General features: G+C 33.5%; 1 protein-coding gene across 1 annotated transcript; it reads right to left on the bottom strand.

Annotated features, from left to right (window-relative positions):
- Positions 1-17,986: 17,986 nt before the first annotated feature.
- LOC140867824 (uncharacterized) lies at positions 17,987-21,820 on the bottom strand. The gene has a single exon (XM_073272880.1). It carries the CDS (start codon positions 21,818-21,820, stop codon positions 17,987-17,989), a length of 3,834 nt encoding a protein of 1,277 aa, XP_073128981.1.
- Positions 21,821-22,376: the final 556 nt, after the last annotated feature.

Raw genomic sequence — 22,376 nt, 5'->3', positions numbered from 1 at the left:
TCATCACACGTTATTTTCAATGTAAATACTACTTGAGCAGAGCTCCCACATATTATATAACTCTAGAAAATTAATGTGTGAGGTGCAGGCAGACGTTAATTATCTAAGTAATTATCATGTCCTTTTTTATTTCATCGGCATTTCCATTATCGAGAGAGATTCCCTTTACGTCGAATCAAGTGAAACATCACAATATATATAATATTCAAGTTTCAATATATGGATTTTTGGGTCTGATACATGACTACTTGGATTTTGATCAGTCATGAAGGGCTCTCACTTGAATTAAGTATGTATTTGTTTACTTTATGTTTTGGCCTTATAAATATTTAAATGTGGGGTTTGTTTTGGTCCAATTATTGTATGTTTTGATTTTTGGTCTATTTTCATCGAGTGTTAACATGTGTCGGACGTACATGATCACAATGTTTTTTTGGGACGCATATCATTTTCGAGTATCACGTGACAAAAAAGTATCAAAAATAAAAACAAAGGTGATCATACTATGCCATAAAATATAATAGTACTTCTTCAATTTATATATATGTAAAGAGCCCCAGAAAATTCTATTAGTTATAAAGGGAGTGAAAATGCATGGACAGAGCTAGAAATTGAGCCCAGATGGGCTAAGTTTTATGTTAAAAAGTTTATTAATAAAAAAATCAAGAGTAATGCTAGATGTACACATCGGTGTACAACGGAAAAGTCTATGCAGCGTGACAATCCGTGATTGGTTAAAATTAGTGGACCCCACGTGGGCCCCACTGATTTTAACCAATCATACTCTGCCACGCTATCCCAAGGGCAGTGCCCTTGGGATGGCATAGACTTTTCCGGTGTACACCTTGGTTTACACCCTTCCTTATTAATTATAAAACTTTTCTTGATCAACTAGATATTTATTTTTTATCATGGGTATTTTGCAATTAATGAGAGAAATTAGGAAAATTTTAAGTAAGAGTGTAAACCAAGGTGTACAGTATAAGGTGTACATCTAACATTTTTCAAAAATCAAAGGATTCTCCTATATATTCTATTATTAGGCTCTTAATTTTTGTATTTTTTTTTTAATTTCTTGAATGCCACTAACACTATTAATAACAAAAAAAAAATACCAAATTTGATTATTTATTCTCTGAAAATACCATTATATTGTATTTTATCAACAAACATTTGTGTAAAGGTTTGGTGGAATTAATGTATTATTATTTATTTTTCTAAAATAAGTTGAAAAAGTAACTCATTTATAATATATTCATAAATCTGGTGTAATTTTTTTAAAAAAATTATTTATGCTAATGTCACGAGACTAGTCTCTTCTAAATTCTCCATCAGTTCATATATAATTAAATTTTTCTTGGCTAGTCAAAATTTTCTTCATATATGACTCATAGCAATATATAATATATACAACTTATATATATAACCGAATAAGGAAGTGGGCTTAGCCTGGGCTAAAGCCAAGGCCAGTCTGCTATTTTGGTCCGTCCATGTGAAAATGGATGAGAGGACGATGCATGCATTGCATGTATTATTTATTTAAATAAAGAACTGTTATTGTAAATTTTAAAAAATAACATATTATAAATAAGACAAAGTTAAGGAGACGGGAGACGAGTGCAACTACGGCACCCATCTTCCAACGAGTACTCTCCACCATCCTTATTTCCTATATATATCTTCAGAGTGCCCCAGGGGCACAGTTGGACTGACAAAGGTCTTGGTGAAAAAGAAAGTGACGAGTGTTCGAATTTCGTAAAAGGTGTATTTGGCCTTGTTTATCGCGCTTGCGAGCCTTCCTCTCCCTGGGTATTTACCTGGCCAGGCATAACCCTAATTTATCTCCCTTCACGCCGGGGCTTGGGGCGGCTCTGTGTGGGGCTCTTGGGGGTGGGGCTCACCCTTTTTTTTTTATATATATCTTCAGAGTCGTCGTTACTTTTGCATGCTTACGTACTTGGGATATCGTAAATGGGTTTAGCTCAATTTAACTGAGGCTAAATCTAATAATCAGTGTTTAGCCCACAATCATTTCTATATTTCCGAGGAACATAATATGAATCACATTTCTATAGAAATTAAATTTGGATTAAAGCAAGAAAGTATATAAAAAAGAGAGATCGAGATTGCTTCTGTAATTCGGTTTTTGCTGGCCGTAAGAGCATCGATCCTTGGTAAGCGCCGTTATAATTATATATATATCTGCCTGAAAGAAGTTGAATATATAACAGCACAAGTCAAACTCAAATTAAGCTGCCATAAACAGATACATAAACTTAAATCACAACAATGAACTATCTTAATTGCTCTAAAATTATAATTAAAATATTGTTAAAGTACTTTGACTAACATAAGCAATTTAACAAAAAATTCCATCGTGTTTTTTAAAACGAAGCTGAAAAGTCTGACAACTGACTGCGTTGCGCGGAGGATTGGGATCCATATGCAAGTGAATAAGATAAACGTGAAATTGCACATATTGGATTCTGCGAAAAAGCAAATCATTTTTTCGAAAAAAATGTTTTGGAGCTTCTTTTCTTTTTATGTTGCTGTTTATATAGAAGAATGATGGTAGAGGATCGGAGAGCAACTGATCATCAGTTTATATACTATGAAAGTAGAAGTCAACTGCGATTTATCGTTTTTTTTTTAATTATGATTTAATATTTTTGTGAATAGAGTCGGGATTTTGACTTTTGGAGGGTGTGAGGACCTGTAATATTAAACAATTAATATCTATAATATAATAATTTAAATAAAGTCAAGAACGAAAAAGAAAATGTAACGTTCAAAACTCATAAAAATATATATACTGATTAAACTTGTCAAAGAAAAATTAATATACTAATTAATGACAAATGAAGCATTTGAATTAGTTTAGCATCTTTTTTATGAATATATAGTTTACTATATTTAACTATCTTACGTGTACATTAGTCATTATATGAGTGGTATAAAAAATCATATTATTAAACTAAAAAACTAAAAATTAATCGTCATTATTCAGAAAATGTCGATGTGACAACTACATATGTTTTTAACATCACATAAGTACTCAATTAAAATTCAAATCCAATTTCAATTTCAAATCTAATTTTTTTATACATCCAAACATACTTTTAAACTAACATTGATTTTTTTTGTTTTGTAAAATTCTTTACAATCAATTAGAATCTGATTTTTTAGTAGGTTTATTTCGGATATTTTTGGTGTTTTTTTTTTTATCTTCGATCGGAGTTAAAAGTCGAATTAATTTTATGGAAAATATTTAGCAACTACTTTTAGATTTTATAACATAGTATAACTAAACATTTACGGGGAAATTAAAAGAAGAAGATACTCTAACGCATGACAAAATTTGAACAATGGAAAAATATGAAATATGGTAGCTAGTAAAGTTGAGTGGTTTTGTCCCACAGGTTTCATAGTCACCAGTTAATGTTAATTAAATAATTATTTTTAGAAATTGCGCGGCTCCGCAAATCTTGTAATGTCTTTCAGTATTCCACGTGTTTGGTCAACTTTAACTAACTTCCACCAGACAAATAATTACCGACCCCACCAAGTATTAATCATGAATTTAAACATTGTTAATCATTCGCGTTTTCACATTTTATTTATAAAGTTCAAATTCGAAATAATGTTGTTGTATAATTTGGAAATTATTACCAATAAATAAAATTTTTGGGCTCATCAAATATAATATTTATACACATGATTTTATATATTGTTGGATATAAATTTAGTAATACTAAATTAAACTAGCTAGTTAGTTGACCACTGAGCACAATACTAAACATCTTTTGAGATTCCATACAAATATCAATTATCTTTTCGATTAAACAATACGAAATATACATGGGAATAAATCTTTAAACTAGCTAGTGTAATTGCACAATATACAATAATTATTATCATAGTCTTAACCTAATAAATATTAAATAAGTTTGGTGCATGCATGAATTCTGCATTGATGAAAGTCAAAATAAGAGTGTCAAAAACATATCAATCTCTGTTTAAAATTAAATCTGAAAGCGCATCAATTGTATATATGTGCGTGTATTAATTCAAAAAATGATATTGATTTTGTTTAGTTACAAAAGTCGTGTTATCCTTGTATAAATTACCATATGATCAGTTGAATACATTGTGTTAAAAATATATATATATGAAGAGTGTTACTTCATGTACGATCCCATATAGAACATATTGAACATGCTAAAAATATTTTGAGTTTGAATCTCATTGATTTATTTATATATTTAATCACCCAAGCTATAGTAAAAAGTATATATAAAACAAATATATATATATAGCACAAGATAAGACTAAATGAACAATTAAATAAATATTATAAATGTCAAAGTCCACTTTCAGTTTGTTCAGTTAAATGCATTTAGCATACGCAGCTGAATGTTAATATTTTTAATGAGATTTAGATTATAAGGAGAGAGACCACCCCCACACACATCTGTATCTCGGCCTTTGCAACCACATAGGAATTCTGGGTCACACTTATATATATTGACTTTTAATAAATTATTATTTTATTGCTATTATTATTATCATAGAATAAGGGATCATTTTATAACTATTATTATTATTTTGCAGCACACTGGGTTAGTCCTAATTTTCACATATTTCACATAAAATAAATAGCAGCTGTGACTTTCACCGTCATAAAAAATAAAGAATAATATTTTTTGTTATGAATTGATAAATTTGCATATTTTTATTTTGATCTTATTATAACTATTCAAATTTAAGTGTTGGTATTTTTTTTGATTTTGAATTTCAAATTCATGGAATTGAAATTTTATTTTGGTGTTTTACATAAATTTAAAAATAACATGGAAATTGATAATATAGATTTTGAAATAGTTTGTAAAATTTTTTAAAGAATACTTGAAATTTATGAGATAGTTTTATATATTTAATTATTTTATTATTTTTTAAACTCAAATCCCATGAAATCCGATCAATTTCTAAGAATTTCATTTAATTAAATAAAATCTCATCAAATATCAATCTCAATTTGAAATTTTAATTTTACCAAACACTGAATGAGTATTTGGAACTCCAAATCCATTCCATCATATGCAGCGAGCTATGAATTATAAATTCGGCACAAAATATTGAGATATACGTCATAATCAAGTATTGTATTAAACGTACATCGGTATCTCGTATTACAGTCGAACATGAAGTACGTAAAATATTTATTGATATCTATCAACCAATATATAAAAGTTTGTGGAGACCGTTGATGTCTATCCAAATCATATAATTCATCGTATGTTGATTGAATGTCTGAAAGATCTTGTAGATCATTTGGTTGACGATGGAAAAAAAGATGATGTGCTTGATATTATAAAATAGTGATACACAATAATGACGTATATGTATTTTTGAATCTAGTAAATATTGATTTGGTTTAAACACACTGCAAATAATTTTTTTATATAAAATTTACTCAACGCTAATTGTACACTAATATATACAAAATAACCCCACTCTAACTGATTATACATGATCATGGTCTATTTGGTTTTGCGATTATATTTTTAAAAAATTTAAACCCAATCATCATATGCGGTTAGTTAATTTAAAAAAAATTAAAATTACGGTTTTACATGAAAATTAAATTTACGATCTCGGTTTGTTTGCGCTTTTTGATGAATGATATTGAACTACATGCAAAAGACTAGAACACATATTCAAATTGATTTAAAAACAATAACTAAAAAGGTCTTTCAAAAATAACATGTAGCTCAAATCGTAAAAAAAAAAGGGATAAAATAATAATCATAATTCAAAACCAATTTAATAAATTATAGCAATTAATTATAGGCAGAAAAAAGACACCCGCGACGGATTTGCATTATGCTTCACATTTGTGCTCTTCCGTCATTTTTAACTTCAAAACTTTTTGTTAAAAAAACACTTACAATTAAATAAATAAACACCCTAAAAATATATAATATTTCTTTTTTTAACTGCAAATGAATAGAAAATATTAGTGTAAAACTAACATATTGAACAACTTCATTTCAATGTGATGTTTATAATCGCACAGGTCAAATACTAGGGCAAACAATTAGGCAAGACCGATTTGATGGGGTTAAAATTCAATTCGAACAGTTAATAAATTTATTTTTGGATAGTCCTTGACCATGAAACTAATCGTACACACAATGATGTATTTGGAATAAAACTTCATGTGCATTCTAGCTAATTATTATGGATGAAATGTGCGATAGATGAATAAAAATATGATGATATGTAAATAAACAAAATATATATATAAATAATAAGTGGTTTTGTATGTTTTTATTTTTGTAAGATTATTGTGTTTATTCTCTTTATTATCATTATCAATTTCACACAATTTCACTTATATGATCATCCTTCACTAATATAATGGGTTGAGAGGTATTTGTCATCAAGTCTACATCTAATGGCATTGAAAGGAATATTTTCCTAAAATCTCTTAAGTTTTAAAAAGATTTTATTTAAAGGTTTTTGCCCTTCTTGGACATGAAGTAACTTTTAAATAAGTTATTTATTTTCTTAGTTAAGTAGATTGAGATATTATTATGTTCAATTATAATATTTACTTATCTCATATCTAACTAATCTTTTCTTATTTGTGTAGATTTGATTTAATCAAATCTAAGAATTTTCACGCCTACAAGAAAACTAAGAGGAGAATGATTTCTTCTATATATTCTCATAAGGCGTGTACAAGAAGAGGGAGACCGACTAATAGAGATTGAGGAGATAGCTTTTGTGCGTGCAACGTAAGAAAATTCTGAAGATTCTCTTAAGCTCGAGCTAGTCGTATCTTGTTTTGAAGCCTTAAAGAACACTTGAAGATCATAGATTGAAAAGTATGTTGTTCACAAGTTTTTGGCTTCGAGAACTTTTTATCCTTGTTTCATTTTAGTTATTTTTATCTTGCATAGAATTTTTAGGAGAAACTTTTATGGTTTATTTTCTCACATGTTTTGAGAAAATTGATTTTACAATGATCACTAGTTTTAGGGTTTATAAAACTCTTTGTTTTTGGAGGTGTTGTCAACACTTTGTGACAACACCTAAATTAGTTTATGTGCAACCAATTTATCCCTTACAGTCATATCGGGCCATGAGATATCTGGGTTAAAAAAAAAGAGAAACATGAGATGAATAAAAAAATTGTGTCTTATCCCACTTTCATTTCATGTACCAAACGGTACTTTAGAGTATATACAAGGGGGCGAGGAAGCCCATGGCGAGGATATCGTATCAGAAAAACTCCTGGTGCGATGAATGCTGGCTGGGCCAGAACGAAAACCTTCCGCGCGATGTTCCAGCCTTATTTTTTTTATTTTTTTTCGTTTTTTAAATGGCCATTGATCTAATGGTCAGATTAATCTGGCCGTTGGAGATCCAAAAACCCAGATTAATTTAACCTTTTAAATTATTAAAAATAATTAAAAATTAATAATATTTAATCTGACCTTTGGGTAGTAACTTATTTTGTTGTTGGTAATTTGTTTTAATTATTTGTAATTTTTTAAATTTCTTAATTTGGTGTATTTTTTAATTTTCTATAGTATTTAAATTTTAATTATGTGTAATTTTAATTTATTTTAATAGTGAAAATTTATTTTTGTTTAAATAAAAATATATATTTAATAAAATAAAAAATTAATATTTCAACATCATTTGTACAACATCATCTCACACTCGTAGAACCAAGCAATGAATTTATCAATTTCTTCACACTAACATCATCTCAGCATTGAACATGCTCTTATTAATAGTGTCACCACTGCCACGACATAATTCATATGAAAATAACGATAAAAATAAAATTTATAAATCCGTGGGCCGAATTTACCTCTGCCTCTGTATTCAGATCGTATATGAGGCCCAAATTGAAAGTGGACTTAAGCCCCTCACAATTTCCTATAATCAGGAAATGGTACTATTTATTCGGGATTGCAATTAAAGCTGTAATGGATCCAAAAGAGGAAATTGGGCAAAATGGTGTGATTGCAATGGAGATTCAAACACTCGTGGAGTCTGACAACTTCATTTCTTCGCATCACATATGAATCCAGTAGCGAATGGAGCGGCCCATCTTTTAGCTTGTAAAGTTCTTCAACTACTATAGTTGAATTTATAATGGAAAAATCGAGATATCCTTTCTTGGTTTTGTGATATTGTATCCAAAGATGTTTTGAGTTAATTGATAGAATGTTTTATAGTTTGAGAATACTTTGCAATTCAGAAAATTTTGGGACCAAGATTGTTGGTCTCGAAAGATGGATAATATGGGAACCGAACCAAAGCCCAAAAGGAACACAGAATTCCCCCCCAAATAAAGGTCAACATCTTTTAATTGATCGTCACATCTACTTATTATCTATAATTAGTCTCTAATCTTGATTACTCTAAAAGGAAAAAAGAAAAGAAAAAAGGAAGTCTCGATTTCCCAAGTCTCCATTGAAATATCAAACTAATGACTGCAACCTTTCTTCTCAAGAAAAATCCATGAGTAATATCTAAATTATAAAAGTAGTAATATTTTAGACATAAAAAATAATATTTTTCATAGGTCGGATCGGATTAAAGACATGTTTCACAAAAATTTACTCGTGAAACAGTCTCACATGATTTTTTATGATATATTTGTACAAAAATTGTGTTATTTGTACATATTCGATTACACACACGGTCACACGTTTCCAATGCAATTACAAATTTATCTCGCATATATTAATGAAAATATATCTTTAATTAGTAGGACTGTTTATAATTTTAAAAATATTGTGTAACCGAGTTTGTAACTTAATGTGTATGTGATTCGTTTTTCTATGTACATAGCGCGCACTAGCCTAATATTGAGATGGATTACTTTGAATATTTTATCCACAATCGATTGCTTTCAACAATTTATAATTATCTTCCTTAATCACTTTCCAAAATATATGTGTGTGTGTCATCGCTTGTTTTCTCCAAAAAATTTAAGGAATTTTCGTATTTTGGTTTAGACATTATAATAGGACAGCTTCCAAGTCCTGCTCCAATTATTTTTTTTTCTATTTTAATTATATATAGTCTGGCTTCCAAATTTCAACGTTAAGCAAACTCCCTTTCCCATTAAAAGTTTCGTCAATTGTAAAGTAATTCTGGTTTTATATCTTTTTTATCGACTAAAAATTTCGGTGCAATGTGTGAAAGTAATTAGTTGTATCGAAAAATTCCTATATAATATTCTAAGATTCATAATACTTCCACAAATTTCAGACCTCACTCATCCCTCAATTTTATTTATTAAATAAAAATAAAAATAATGAAAATATACACATTCATGGGATCTGCGTTCAAACATATGCATGCATGCATTTGGTAAATATATAGATCAACTAAAGATTAGGTATATGTTGGAAAATAGTCAATTAATGACTACGCGATGAGATAAGTAATTGCATTCTTCTCACATGGAGTGGGTATATATCCATTCAAAAAAATTAGAAATTGATGCCGATTATTTGAATTTAATTGTACTTGGTTTTGGAATACTAGCTAATTAAGATCAATTATCTTGAATGTTCACCTACATATTATTATTATATTATGATATAATAATTTACATGGTGGTGCGTCTCAAGTTACTTGCTATTCAACATTTGCGAGGATTTTAAATATCTCCATCCACACAAGATTAGTGAATATTTCAATTTATTATCTAGATTTGTCTTCTCTTATTGGGCATGATCCGCCTTAAAACATTGTTTGAACTTTGACCAACTTAATAATATATGTGTGTGTGTAAATTGCTAGTCAGATCTGTAAGCCAAAATGCTAAATGCTAAACGCGAATTGATCGGAAACAATACATGCAGTATAACGAATGCTTAAATATTAAACAGTAATAAACAACTGATTAAACAATAAGGAAACAGTAAAGCAAATGATAAATAATAAGAAAAGTGTAAAGCAAACTGAGACCTGTAACAAGTACAGTTTCCTTAAAACAGATTCGTCGCTCCACAATATGCTTGAGTATCAACACGTACCGACGTCTGTTTCCCAGGATACAACAGTTGAACCAGTAGCAAACTAAGCACAAATTCACTACTTCGGCGAACTCGAATCGTACCTTTTCTTTATCACCAAAACTTAAGGAGGCCAAATGAAAAGCTAACAATATGAAATGCAAGAGACTAAAAATTGTATGTAGAAATTGTTTTCCAAAAGTTGTTTGAATTGAGGAAATGAGCACACTATTTATATACTTCAAAAAGCATACCAAGAGTCATACAAGTTTAATTGACTCAATTAATCTTGCAATAAACTCAAGAATATGGAGAGCCAAAAGTCTCCAATTAACTCAAGAATGTGGAGAGCCAAAAGACACTCTCACATTCATGAGCCATAATTTCTCATTCAACCCTATTTTTTTTAATTAAAATTTCCAACAATCCCCCACATGAATGAAAATTGATACAAATCTTGGTGATAAAGCTCTACAGTTGAATCCTGCATAGGATAGGTAGCTGTTATCCTTTGAACCTTCCCTTGTGAAATATATTTGATTTACTAGCTGGCCAGTAGACATGATGTCCTTGAACTGTTCTGCCATTTGTGTAAATTAATATACACTTCACACTGGACTCTCTCTGATACTATTCAGTTCTCATGATTGTGTTCGTTTTGGCCATGAACACACGCCTGGTTTTGTAAGAGGGTCTAGAATTGAGCCTTGTAATTCCTTCGAAGCGGCCCCACTTCTCTCTCACATAAGTGATTCTATGTTGAATTTCATCAGAATTATTAAAAACAATAAACTTATCCTCAACATTCACTGTTTGCAATAGGAATAGACTAGGGATAACCCCCACAGTGATCTACCAAACCAGTGATTCAACCCATTTTATGTATAACATGTATCTACCGCAATCCTGAGAGCAGCAGCGCTTATTTGGAACAGTCGAAAAGACCTTGTCAACCGTAAGCTTGTCAACCGCTAACTTGAGAAGCACATCTACCGTAAGCCTGTCAACCGCTTACTTGAACCAGTCGATAAGAGCATATCTACCGATTAGCTTGTCGACCGCTTATGAAGAGTTTAGGTTCAACGTTCAAATCAAATCAAATCTTGAGACAAGATATCCGTTGAAAAGCCAATTAACTCATCAGTAGCAGAAGACATTCTTCAGAAGATTGTTTGGCTCATGGTTCTAGAGGACAGTTTGCATTAAAATAGCAAAATCCAGAATAGCTGCAGACTAAAGTCTTCGACCGTTGTGACTATATAAAGAATCGAGACTTATCAGACATTTAATGAAGAGTACTATCCTCATAAAAGGTCAGCGATGCATTTATGGAAGCATTTATGAGACATTAAATGCACTCTCAGTCGAAACATAATAGAGACGTTGCTAGAGACTCTATTTAAGCCAAAGCCATCCAAAGCTGAAGAGATAGAGAACAAATAACACAAGCTTCGACGAATACAAGTCTTGATTCATTTTCTCCAGAAAAGCTTATCCTACAGCAACCCTGAGCACTTAAACTTTGCCTTCATCTACACTGCTCAACTGACCCTCACTTATCAGAACACATCCGATCTTCTAGGATCTTTTAAGGGTTTTCAAAAGTCTCTCGACCATTCCCTTAGATCTAAGAGCATTATACAGTCCGATAAGAACTGAGAATCTTATCCTTGCTGAATCTAGGAGTTCCAAATTAGGCAGTGGATAAGTTCTAAGTTTGGAGTGGGTGTATTGCAAGACGTTGTAATAACCAAAGTCTTCTAATGAATTCCTTCATGTGTGAAAAAAGGGGAGACATAGAAGGATTAAGCCTTCAAACTTCCATAATATCTTGTGTTACTTATTTATTGCACCTTACATTCTGTCTTGCATGATTTGAGTGCCTACTTATCACCAAAGTGTCTTGAACATTTTCCACACTATCCTGTTGTTCAACTCATCTTTGGACGTTGAGAAAATAGATTGAGTGAATTAACCCTCACTTAATCACGTTTAAAAAAAATATTTTTTGAGCGTGTATTCACCCCCCTTCTACACATACAACCAATCCCAACACATGTTTTGTTAAACACACTCTAATTTTTATTTTATTATAAAAATTGACAATTTTACACTTTGTTTGGTTTTATTTTTAGTAAATTCATTCATAATTTTGTGTTATGTTTCAAAAAAGTGAACCAAAAAAACAAAAAATATTCCCAACTCGTTTATCCCATTTATGATACAATGATATTATTGTAATATATTATATATATTGGAATAATATATTCTGTATTATCTTTTGTATATTTTATAAGTTGTATTTTCTTTTATTCTTCTTAATTTTCTAGGTGTATATAAACTATTCTTGTATTAATTATTAGGAATATATCAAATAATATTATTTAATCAGTTTCTTATTGATATCAAAAATATCTGGCATACGCCAATAGACCCTAATCCTATTACACCAAATAGTCGATAATTAAAATTACCTTAAAAATTAATGAATCGAGCTATAATTTGAGCATCCTCGCACTAACGCGCGTGCCAATTACGTGTAAGTTCCATTTGAGTTGCATTCATGGAGTAGATGATGTTACGTAGATGCATTTTCTGGAACCACATTAATATATTAACGCATTAGTGATATCAATGAGAATGCACGTTTGAGGTATATATATAAATTCAAAAAACGAGAAATTATAGATACATATATAATAGTAATAATGATTATTATTTGGCCATTCGCAATTACATATATATACATGCATGCTTGACACTTACGGATGAATTGACGGTACTAATTAAGGGTATTTTTTAAACCAAAATAACGAACCAGAGATATCAACAAGAACACAAATTTTTAAAGGACATGCATAATGAGAAAAATATAAAATTATAATGACATAAAAACGTATTATCTAGTAGAAAAAAAATCATTTTCCAAAAAAAAAATATTAATAAAAAAGTGAAATAAATATAACCAGCCTTAAAAATGGGAAATAAATATAACCAGCCTTAAAGCTGGTGCATGCCATTGCCATATACATCGATGATATTGTCGCGTTTTGTAATTGGTATGTTTATGAAATTCCGATAGATAATTGCCAAATTAAAATGGAAATCAATAGACTATATATACTAAGAAGGTGAATGAATCGACCACGTTGGTTATACAAATTTAGCAACGTAATGGTGATATATATATATATATATATATATATTCACTCATAAATGAATATCATTTTTTATAATTAGTAACAAATTAAATGCTTGGCCACGTAGCTAATCACTAGTGGTACGCAAATATCATTTAAACCTATTGTTACAATTATAAAAAAAATAGTATATATATATATATATATATATATATTTGATTTTCGATTTTGTTTTCTTGTGTTCCCAAAAATGATCTTCTAATTAATATATATATATATATATATATATATATATATATATATATGTTACATGAAAAGTTTGATTTTTGTGATTATTGTAAGAGCGAGATATATATATATGGATCATTAATCTCCCGATAAAACTAAAGATAATGTTGTTACAGTTCTCATGATTCATTTGAAAAATAATACGAGTACATATATATATATATATATATATATAATTTAACATATTACATACACACGCAAATACACACTAGTATATATTAAATTAAGTGGAAGCTATTGCAACATAGAAATTAAAACACGAACCATACGATATTTAATGTAAATAAGCTAAGGACGATCTAATAAGTAAGCATACCTCCTAGAATAAGCCAAACAAGAGACATTAATAGACTATATATGTATTATATTATTAATGGAAAATCAGGAATCGGCCGAGGATGTTCCACAGCAACGCTCGCTGGGAATGCTGCCCAAGGGCTCTTTCATCATTTGCAGCGGTAGAATGCTGCCGGCCAGGGGCTCTCTCATCATTTGCAGCGGTAGAATTTTTGCGCCGACACCACACAAAAAGCAAGCATGCTGTGGTAGATGCAAAGAAAACCCCTTGGCTGCATGTGGCTTCATTCGGATGCTGCTGAAATAAGGTACTCAAAACAAGAGTTAGATGATTGTTGAGGGTGTTTGGGAGGTAGCAGGGTTCATCTTTCTGCACCAAAAGGCAGACCGAAGGGTTTGCTGAACAAATGTCGTCCAGTTTATCCTTAAGCACTGAGTTCTCTACGCCGTCTCTGACGACGCACCATGCAACAAATGTTTGTTGCTGAATACTGGTTTCGCCCCCAGTGGCCGTAATCATGAGAGCTGCAGCAAGCAAAATTAACTGATATATCGGCATGGCAAAAGGGTTGAGAATATTTTTTTTTCTTGGTTTGCTTTTTGTGAAACATAACACCGAGGGGGAGGATTTATATAGGAATCTTAATTGAAAGATATATTTTTTTATTTACTTTAATAATTTTTTTATTAAATCAAAACTTTCACGTCCAATATTATTTTTCACAAAATTTGATAAATATCCGTGTATAATACAAAATTTGAGATAAAATAAAAATAATAATAAATTTAAATATAAAAATTAAAATTTGTTTTCAAAATAAAATATTATCATAATTAAATTTCGAATTTCAGATATAGTATAAGATCGGTTGCGATCAATTCACAAATAATTTTAATAATTTTTGAGATTCAATTATCTTAAGTAACAATCATTGAATCAATCATTAATTCAATATTTGGGATCGCATTTATTTATAAATACCAAGTATCTTCATATAAATTAATTGTACGACATATAATAATATAGAAAATTTAGAAATTCATTTGAAAATTTTATATCATGTTATCATGTACTAGTATTTTATACGGTCTATTCAATTGGAATTTTTCCAACAATAAAAATATTTCGAATTCAACCATAGCTTGAAGCAAAAAAATTCTAATACTTTATGATTGTATGTAGATCAAACAAAAGTTTTGCTTGCAATTATCATCAAGTATGTGTATATTAATAATATAATTCAGTCAAACATTTGCTTCAAAATGGGGGGATCGATCATTTACTACGTTTATATAATGTGCACTCAGTTTTTTAGGACTAATTAAGCTCAATGGCCACCATGCATCATCGCAACAGTTTTTTGGTATGTTTATGAAATTCCGATAGATAATTGCCAAAACTAAGGATAATGTTGTTACAGTTCTCATGATTCATTTGAAAAATAATACGAGTACATATATATATATATATATATATATATATATATATATATAATTTAACATATTACATACACACGCAAATACACACTAGTATATATTAAATTAAGTGGAAGCTATTGCAACATAGAAATTAAAACACGAACCATACGATATTTAATGTAAATAAGCTATGGACGATCTAATAAGTAAGCATACCTCCTAGAATAAGCCAAACAAGAGACATTAATAGACTATATGGCATGGTTTGGTTTGATGTATTATTAATCTATGTATAACTTATCCCAATTAATTTTGCCTTATTTTCGTCATATTATTTATCTATTTATTAATTAATAATTTTACATCAATTACATCAAATAAATTATAATCTATCCATAAAATCAAATTATGTATTAACTATTTTTTCTTATTTATTTTTAATTTACATTATATTTGATGTAGCCAAAAATCACTTGTATGTGACACGTTGCTTCCGCAAAGTCCGGAGTATCAGTAAGTCCTTGTATGTTCCCGATGGAGATCTTCAGTGGGTTGTTCCTACGTCACAAAACAAAGTCAGAGGAGCCGGGAGGGTTCCCGGCGAAGGCACTCCGACGCTCAAGTCAGTTATTACTCAAGGAATAATAATCGAGAGTAGAGCGATCTATTGCTTAAGAAAGTGTGTACCTTAATAATGAGGTGACTTGAGCTATTTATAGATATTTGGAGAGCCTCATGGGCTTGAGCCTCTTATGGGCTTTTGTAGAATTCAGGGTCTGCTTGAATTAAATATATATAATATTTAAATAAGCTTGGGCCTTAAAAATATTCGGAGTGGACCTTAATGATTGGGCTTAGGCCCAGTTGAATTTTTAGGTGTAACCTATCATAGGCCCCCCACTCTCGGGCGTGTCGCATGTGTTGAGAGGATCGAGAGTAGATTTTTTACCGGAGTATTGCCAGAAATTTAATTTCCGAGAACGAATATTATGAGCCACTGCGAAAATTACGGGGATCGACCTGGATATACCAAGATGGAGAAATCGTAGTAGGACTGGGATGCAATAGAATTAAAATCCCAGCAGAATAATAATTAGAGCGTAATTGATAGGAATCAAAATCCTACTAGAATATTAATTATAGAATCCCAGTAGAACTCTACCAACTACTGTGATTATAAATTCAGCAGCACAGTATGCTTACCACAACGTGCTAACCCATTGAATTTCTTTTTTATTTGTATTTGCAGAATTCGTTTCCTCACGGTCCATTAAAAATAATCAAAGGGAAAAGGCAATCAATATGGCAGGTAGCAATGACACAACTTGATTTAAAAATTGATATGTGATATTTATTTATTATTTATCACTTTGTTTTATTATCTGCTTCACGTGCAAACTTATCCATATGCATATTGTTTGTCGTACGTATGTGTTTATGGTATGTATATGCGCGTGTCTATCCTTTCTCCCACTCCATCAGTTGTCCTCGGCTCCTTCATCCATGACCAAACCAGCAGCAGCGTTCGACGAGGAAACGGCAAGGTACGGCGACGAACACGGGGTTTTGCACAATCCCGCCATGAAGTTGCGTTCCGGTGACACGAACGCGCCCAAATCTGGAAGTGACTGTAGAAGGACCCGAATCGGCGAAGGCGTGGTAATGCCGAGGAATCAAGTGCCAGCCCTGGGATCGCATCCACTGATCGTGGATATGCCCAAATCTGGACTCGAAAGGAAAGGAACTTGCACGGGCTCGATGACGGGCGATGTTCCGGTGACGAACTCTCGTCGACGCTCCAGCCATGGACTAGCATATAAGCTGTCCAAATCTGGACTCGACGGAGCTATGGTGGCTGTTGAAGATGGTGGCGGGTTCGCAGAGGTCGGTTGATGAAAGCTAGTCGGAGAAAATGGCCGGCGGTTGTGGATGAAGTTGACGATGATAAACCGCGGGCTACAGGGACAGACGCATATATACATATATATACAGGAACCATATTAATAAATATATATAATCAATTGCCACGTATTTGATGCTATTATTGCTTTATTATTTTTAATTAATCTATACAAAATATTATTTTTTGGTAAAATATATATTTTTATTTTATATATATTTTTTCTAAAAAATAATTGCAGGGCATCCTCCACGGGGTAAAGTATTTTCGGTGTTGGTTGCTAACCGAGATACTCTTTCCCTCTCGCCAGTGGGGTCTAGCGGTGACAGTGAAATTGACGAGTGTCTATATTCTTTGAGTGATTTGAAAACAGTGGTATCACCTTATTTAAAAATTGATAGTAACCCGAATTCTTGTGATAATAGTGGTTCTGAAGAGTCTTCGGGAGGAGTGAGCGAGCGTCTTTTGGACGAGTCAGAGATTTTAAGTCCAAGTAAAAAATTTGACTTATCCTCTAAAAATATCCTTAAGATTCCCAAAAATGGAGATCTTTGCCATGAACCGCCTCCGGGATATTTTACTGTATATCTGGAGTACTTTAATTTTGGTTTCTCGCTCCCTCCTCATGCCCTTTTGATAGAAATTGTAGATAGTCTCGGGGTGAGTTTAAGTCAATTAACACCAAGTGCGATTCTTCTCTTTACGTGTTTCCTACGTAGAGTGAGTGAAATTAAAATGTCCCCGACTATAGACTTATTCTATGCGCTTTTCTCGGTGCGTCGCTCCATGTCGGGTTCCTATACTTATTTTCTACCTCGGGGAGATTGTAAGTTTTTATCTCGTTGTCCATCTCCAAAAAACGATTGGAGAAAAAATTTTGTTTATGTATGGGATTATGGTTGGGAGTCACTGTGTATCGTCAGTCTTCTTGCTCCGACTGACAGGGCCAATTTAATTCCCATGATGAAAGCTTCATATTCTGCCTCATTATTCGTTGCAGGGAATAGAAATTTGACGGCATATTGAAATTTATCTCCCTGTGGGCTCTCCACAACTATACCTGCACCGCTTCCCGTAGAGGTTGATGACCCGTCGACATAAACCATCCATGTTTGGGTGGAACTCTCTTCTTGAGTTACTGTCATTTCTACTAGAAAATCAGCCAGAATTTGCGCTTTAATCGCTGGACGCGGGCGATATTCAATTCCATATTGGCTCAGTTCAACAGCCCACTTAACCATTCTTCCTGATGCTTCAGGACTCGAGATAATTTGCTTGAGAGGATGATTGGTGAGTACAATTATTGGATGAGAGTGAAAGTAAGGACGTAATTTTCTCGCTGCAATTACCAAAGCCAGTGCCAGTTTCTCGATCTTTGTATATCTTAATTCTGCTCCGTGTAAAGTTCGACTGATATAATAAACTGGCTTGTGCTCACGTCCTACTTCAGAGACCAATACTGCACTTACCGCCTCCGCAGATATTGCCAGATAAATTAACAGGGTGTCACCGTCGTTTGGTTTCACCAACAACGGCGGAGAGGTCAGATGTACTTTCAACTCGTCAAATGCTTGCTGACACTCTTCTGTCCATTGAAAACCTTTCCCACTCCTCAACATTTTGAAAAATGGTAAACCCTTGTCTGCAGATCTTGAGATAAATCGGTTGAGGGCGGCCAAACGTCCTGTCAATTCTTGGATGCCTTTTACACTCTTCGGAGGATTCATGTTTAAAATAGCTTTGATTTTTTCAGGGTTGGCCTCTATTCCTCGTTCTGACACCATATAACCGAGAAATTTGCCTCCTCGTACACCAAAAGTGCATTTATCCGGATTAAGTTTCATCCTGTATTTTCTGAGTATACTGAAACATTCCTCAAGATCTTCCAAATGATTAGATGCTTGAATACTTTTGACGAGCATGTCATCTATATAAACTTCCATGTTACGCCCGATCAATTGTTCGAACATGCTATTTACCAAACGCTGATAGGTAGCTCCAGCATTTTTCAGACCAAACGGCATTACATCATAACAATAAATTCCTCGATCAGTGATGAAACTTGCTTTTTCTCGGTCTTCTGGCGCTAGGCCGATCTGATTGTATCCTTGATATGCATCAAGAAAAGTGAGCAGCTCGCATCCTGCTGTCGAATCGACTAACAAGTCAATTCGAGGGAGTGGAAACGGATCTTTGGGGCATGCTTTGTTGAGATCAGTGAAATCTATACACAAACGCCACTTTCCTCCAGGTTTTGGTACTAAAACCACATTTGCAAGCCAATCTGGGTATGAAACTGGCCTGATGTACTTTGCCACTAAGAGTTTCTCCACTTCCGCGGCTATATGCCGATTTTTCTCTGGACCAAATGCTCTTTTCTTTTGCTTCACCGGTCTCATTTTCGGATCAACACGGAGGTGATGAAGCGCATATTCATGAGGTATTCCTGGCAGATGCTCATCACCCCAAGCAAACACGTCCAGATTGCGACCAAGAAAATTTTTCAACTTCTCTTCCAGCTCAGGAGGTAATTCGGTCCCAATCTTTAGGGTTTTCTTGGGATCAGTTGGAATGATTGCCACATGTTTCAGAGTTTCAGTTGCTGTTATTCTCTCTTTGCTCTCAGCTTCTTCATCCACCAAATGAATTCCGTTTTCACGCAAAAGCTTTTCGGGTTTTGGTGGTTTTTCCTTGCTAGAGACTTGTCTTTTCCGATTTTCTGACGAACCCCGCAGAGTCACTACATGACACTCTCTAGCTAGACGATGATCACCAAGGGCTTCTCCTACTCCTCCTGGCGTCGGAAACTTCAGCTTCATATGATATGACGATCCGATGGCTTGGAATATATTGAGACTTGGTCGTCCCAATATCACATTGTACGCAGATGAAGCTTTTACCACAAGGAATTTCACCATTTTAGTAGACCGCTTGGGGTAAGAACCCAAGGATAGAGGAAGCGTTGCCTCTCCCAAAGCTTCAACTATTTCTCCGGAAAATCCGACTAGTGGAGTGTTGACTGGAGTTAACTGTGCATTACTAATACCCAACTTTACGAATGCATTATGAAAAATTATGTCGGCCGAACTTCCAGAATCCACTAGAATTTTCTTTACCCAAAAATTGGAGATTGTGGCTGAGATGATTAAAGCATCATTATGGGTACCCCGAGGGTTCTCCAGATCTTTGTCACTGAATGATAATCCATCTTGGATGGTTTCAACTTCATATATTGACAAGGATGTGGGGCTGGATAAATTGTTGGTTCCTTTTGCTGCTCGCAGAAGAGCTTTTCTTGCATTGTTCGAGTCGCCACAAGCAGGCCCCCCAGTGATTACGGCGATTATCCCTCCCGAGGGCAAATTTTCATCCGCTCGTTCATGCTGTTTCCCAGCTTCGTCATGGCGCTTTTGATAGTCATGTTTTGGTTGTTCGTCCCGACGCCTGTCGTCTCGTTTTTCACCGCGGGACTTGTCCACGAAATTCCCCAAATGTCCGCGCTTTATGAGTTTTTCAATTTCTGCTCGCAAACTGAAGCAATCTTCTGTAGTATGGCCTTTATCTTTATGAAAATGACAATACTTTTCCGAACGTAGGCGCTTTGGGTTATTCTGCATTGGGCGAGGGGGACGTAACAATCCTTGTTTTTCAGCCACTACCAGTATATCGGTCAGACGTGCATTGAGGGGTGTATTCTGGAGACGGGGGCTCTGTGCTATTCGCTTCTCGTCTCGCTTTCTAATATCTGGTTTATCTTCTTCTCTCTTTCTTTTATTCAGGTAGTGTGGTTCAATAGATTCCTCAACCCGAATGTATTTCTCAGCTCTTTCCAGTAATTCCTCTAGGTTTTTGGGCGGCCTTCCCGCTATTGATTCCTTGAACTTCCGATGACGCAAGTTTTGCTGCATTATTCCGGCTAACAAATCATGGTTCACATGTAAGACTTCGTGCACCGCATGAGTAAATCGCCGAACATAGTCCCTCAGACATTCTCCTTCTTTTTGAATGACTGTGAACAAATATGCTGCTGTTTTTGGGTATTTTTTGTTAATTGAGAATTGCTGGATGAAGCAGTCAGTAAGTTGCTCCAAATTGGCAATAGATCCGGAGGGTAACTTGTTGAACCATGTGAGCGCTCTTCCTGATAATGTTGTTCGGAAAATTTTGCAGTATGCAGCATCTGTGATATCATACAAATCCGCTTTCGCGTAGAATTTGTCAATATGGTCTTGGGGGTCACTCGTTCCATCGAACTCAGGTAAGCTGGGGATTTTGACTCCCTTTGGTAATGCTTCAGATAATATGTCATCAGTGAAGGGGCTTCGGCGTGACGGCAAAATTGCGGAAATATTCTCTCCAGTTACATGTGTGCGAGATACATCCTTCCGAGCTGGATTAGTGATCTTGTTTTCGCCAGAAATGTCATGAACTGTGTGAACACTTGCTTCGCCGTCTTTCTGAGTAGTATTTTTCTTGGTCCCCCCTTGATCTTTATCATTCACTTTAGATTTATCTTTATTTGGGTCTCCGTTATTAGGGTCAAGAGATGACGAGCCTTCAGTCTGAGCCTTTTTCTTGCTGCTTTTGCGCTTGCGAGTTTCTAGGTACTGAGCAACTGCATCTTTTGCTGCGAGTGCGGCTGTGTTTTCCATTAGCGCGGTCAAGTCTTCACGGGTGAGAGTAATACTCTGCGGTGCGTTTCCATTGTTAATATTTCCTTGAGACATTTTTGAAGTAATATGTGTTCTCAATGACGTAATGAACAGTTTCCCACAGACGGCGCCAAGCTGATGTAGCCAAAAATCACTTGTATGTGACACGTTGCTTCCGCAAAGTCCGGAGTATCAGTAAGTCCTTGTATGTTCCCGATGAAGATCTTCAGTGGGTTGTTCCTACGTCACAAAACAAAGTCAGAGGAGCCGGGAGGGTTCCCGGCGAAGGCACTCCGACGCTCAAGTCAGTTATTACTCAAGGAATAATAATCGAGAGTAGAGCGATCTATTGCTTAAGAAAGTGTGTACCTTAATAATGAGGTGACTTGAGCTATTTATAGATATTTGGAGAGCCTCATGGGCTTGAGCCTCTTATGGGCTTTTGTAGAATTCAGGGTCTGCTTGAATTAAATATATATAATATTTAAATAAGCTTGGGCCTTAAAAATATTCGGAGTGGACCTTAATGATTGGGCTTAGGCCCAGTTGAATTTTTAGGTGTAACCTATCAATATTACTTATCTATGGATTACTTATCCTATCACTCAAACCAAACAGTGCCTATATGTAT

Source organism: Henckelia pumila, chromosome 4 (genome assembly GCF_033568475.1).
Source record: "Henckelia pumila isolate YLH828 chromosome 4, ASM3356847v2, whole genome shotgun sequence".
Classification (NCBI taxonomy): Eukaryota; Viridiplantae; Streptophyta; class Magnoliopsida; order Lamiales; family Gesneriaceae; genus Henckelia; species Henckelia pumila.
Note: the sequence above shows the minus strand (reverse complement) of the source record. Positions and strands in the feature narration are given on the sequence as shown.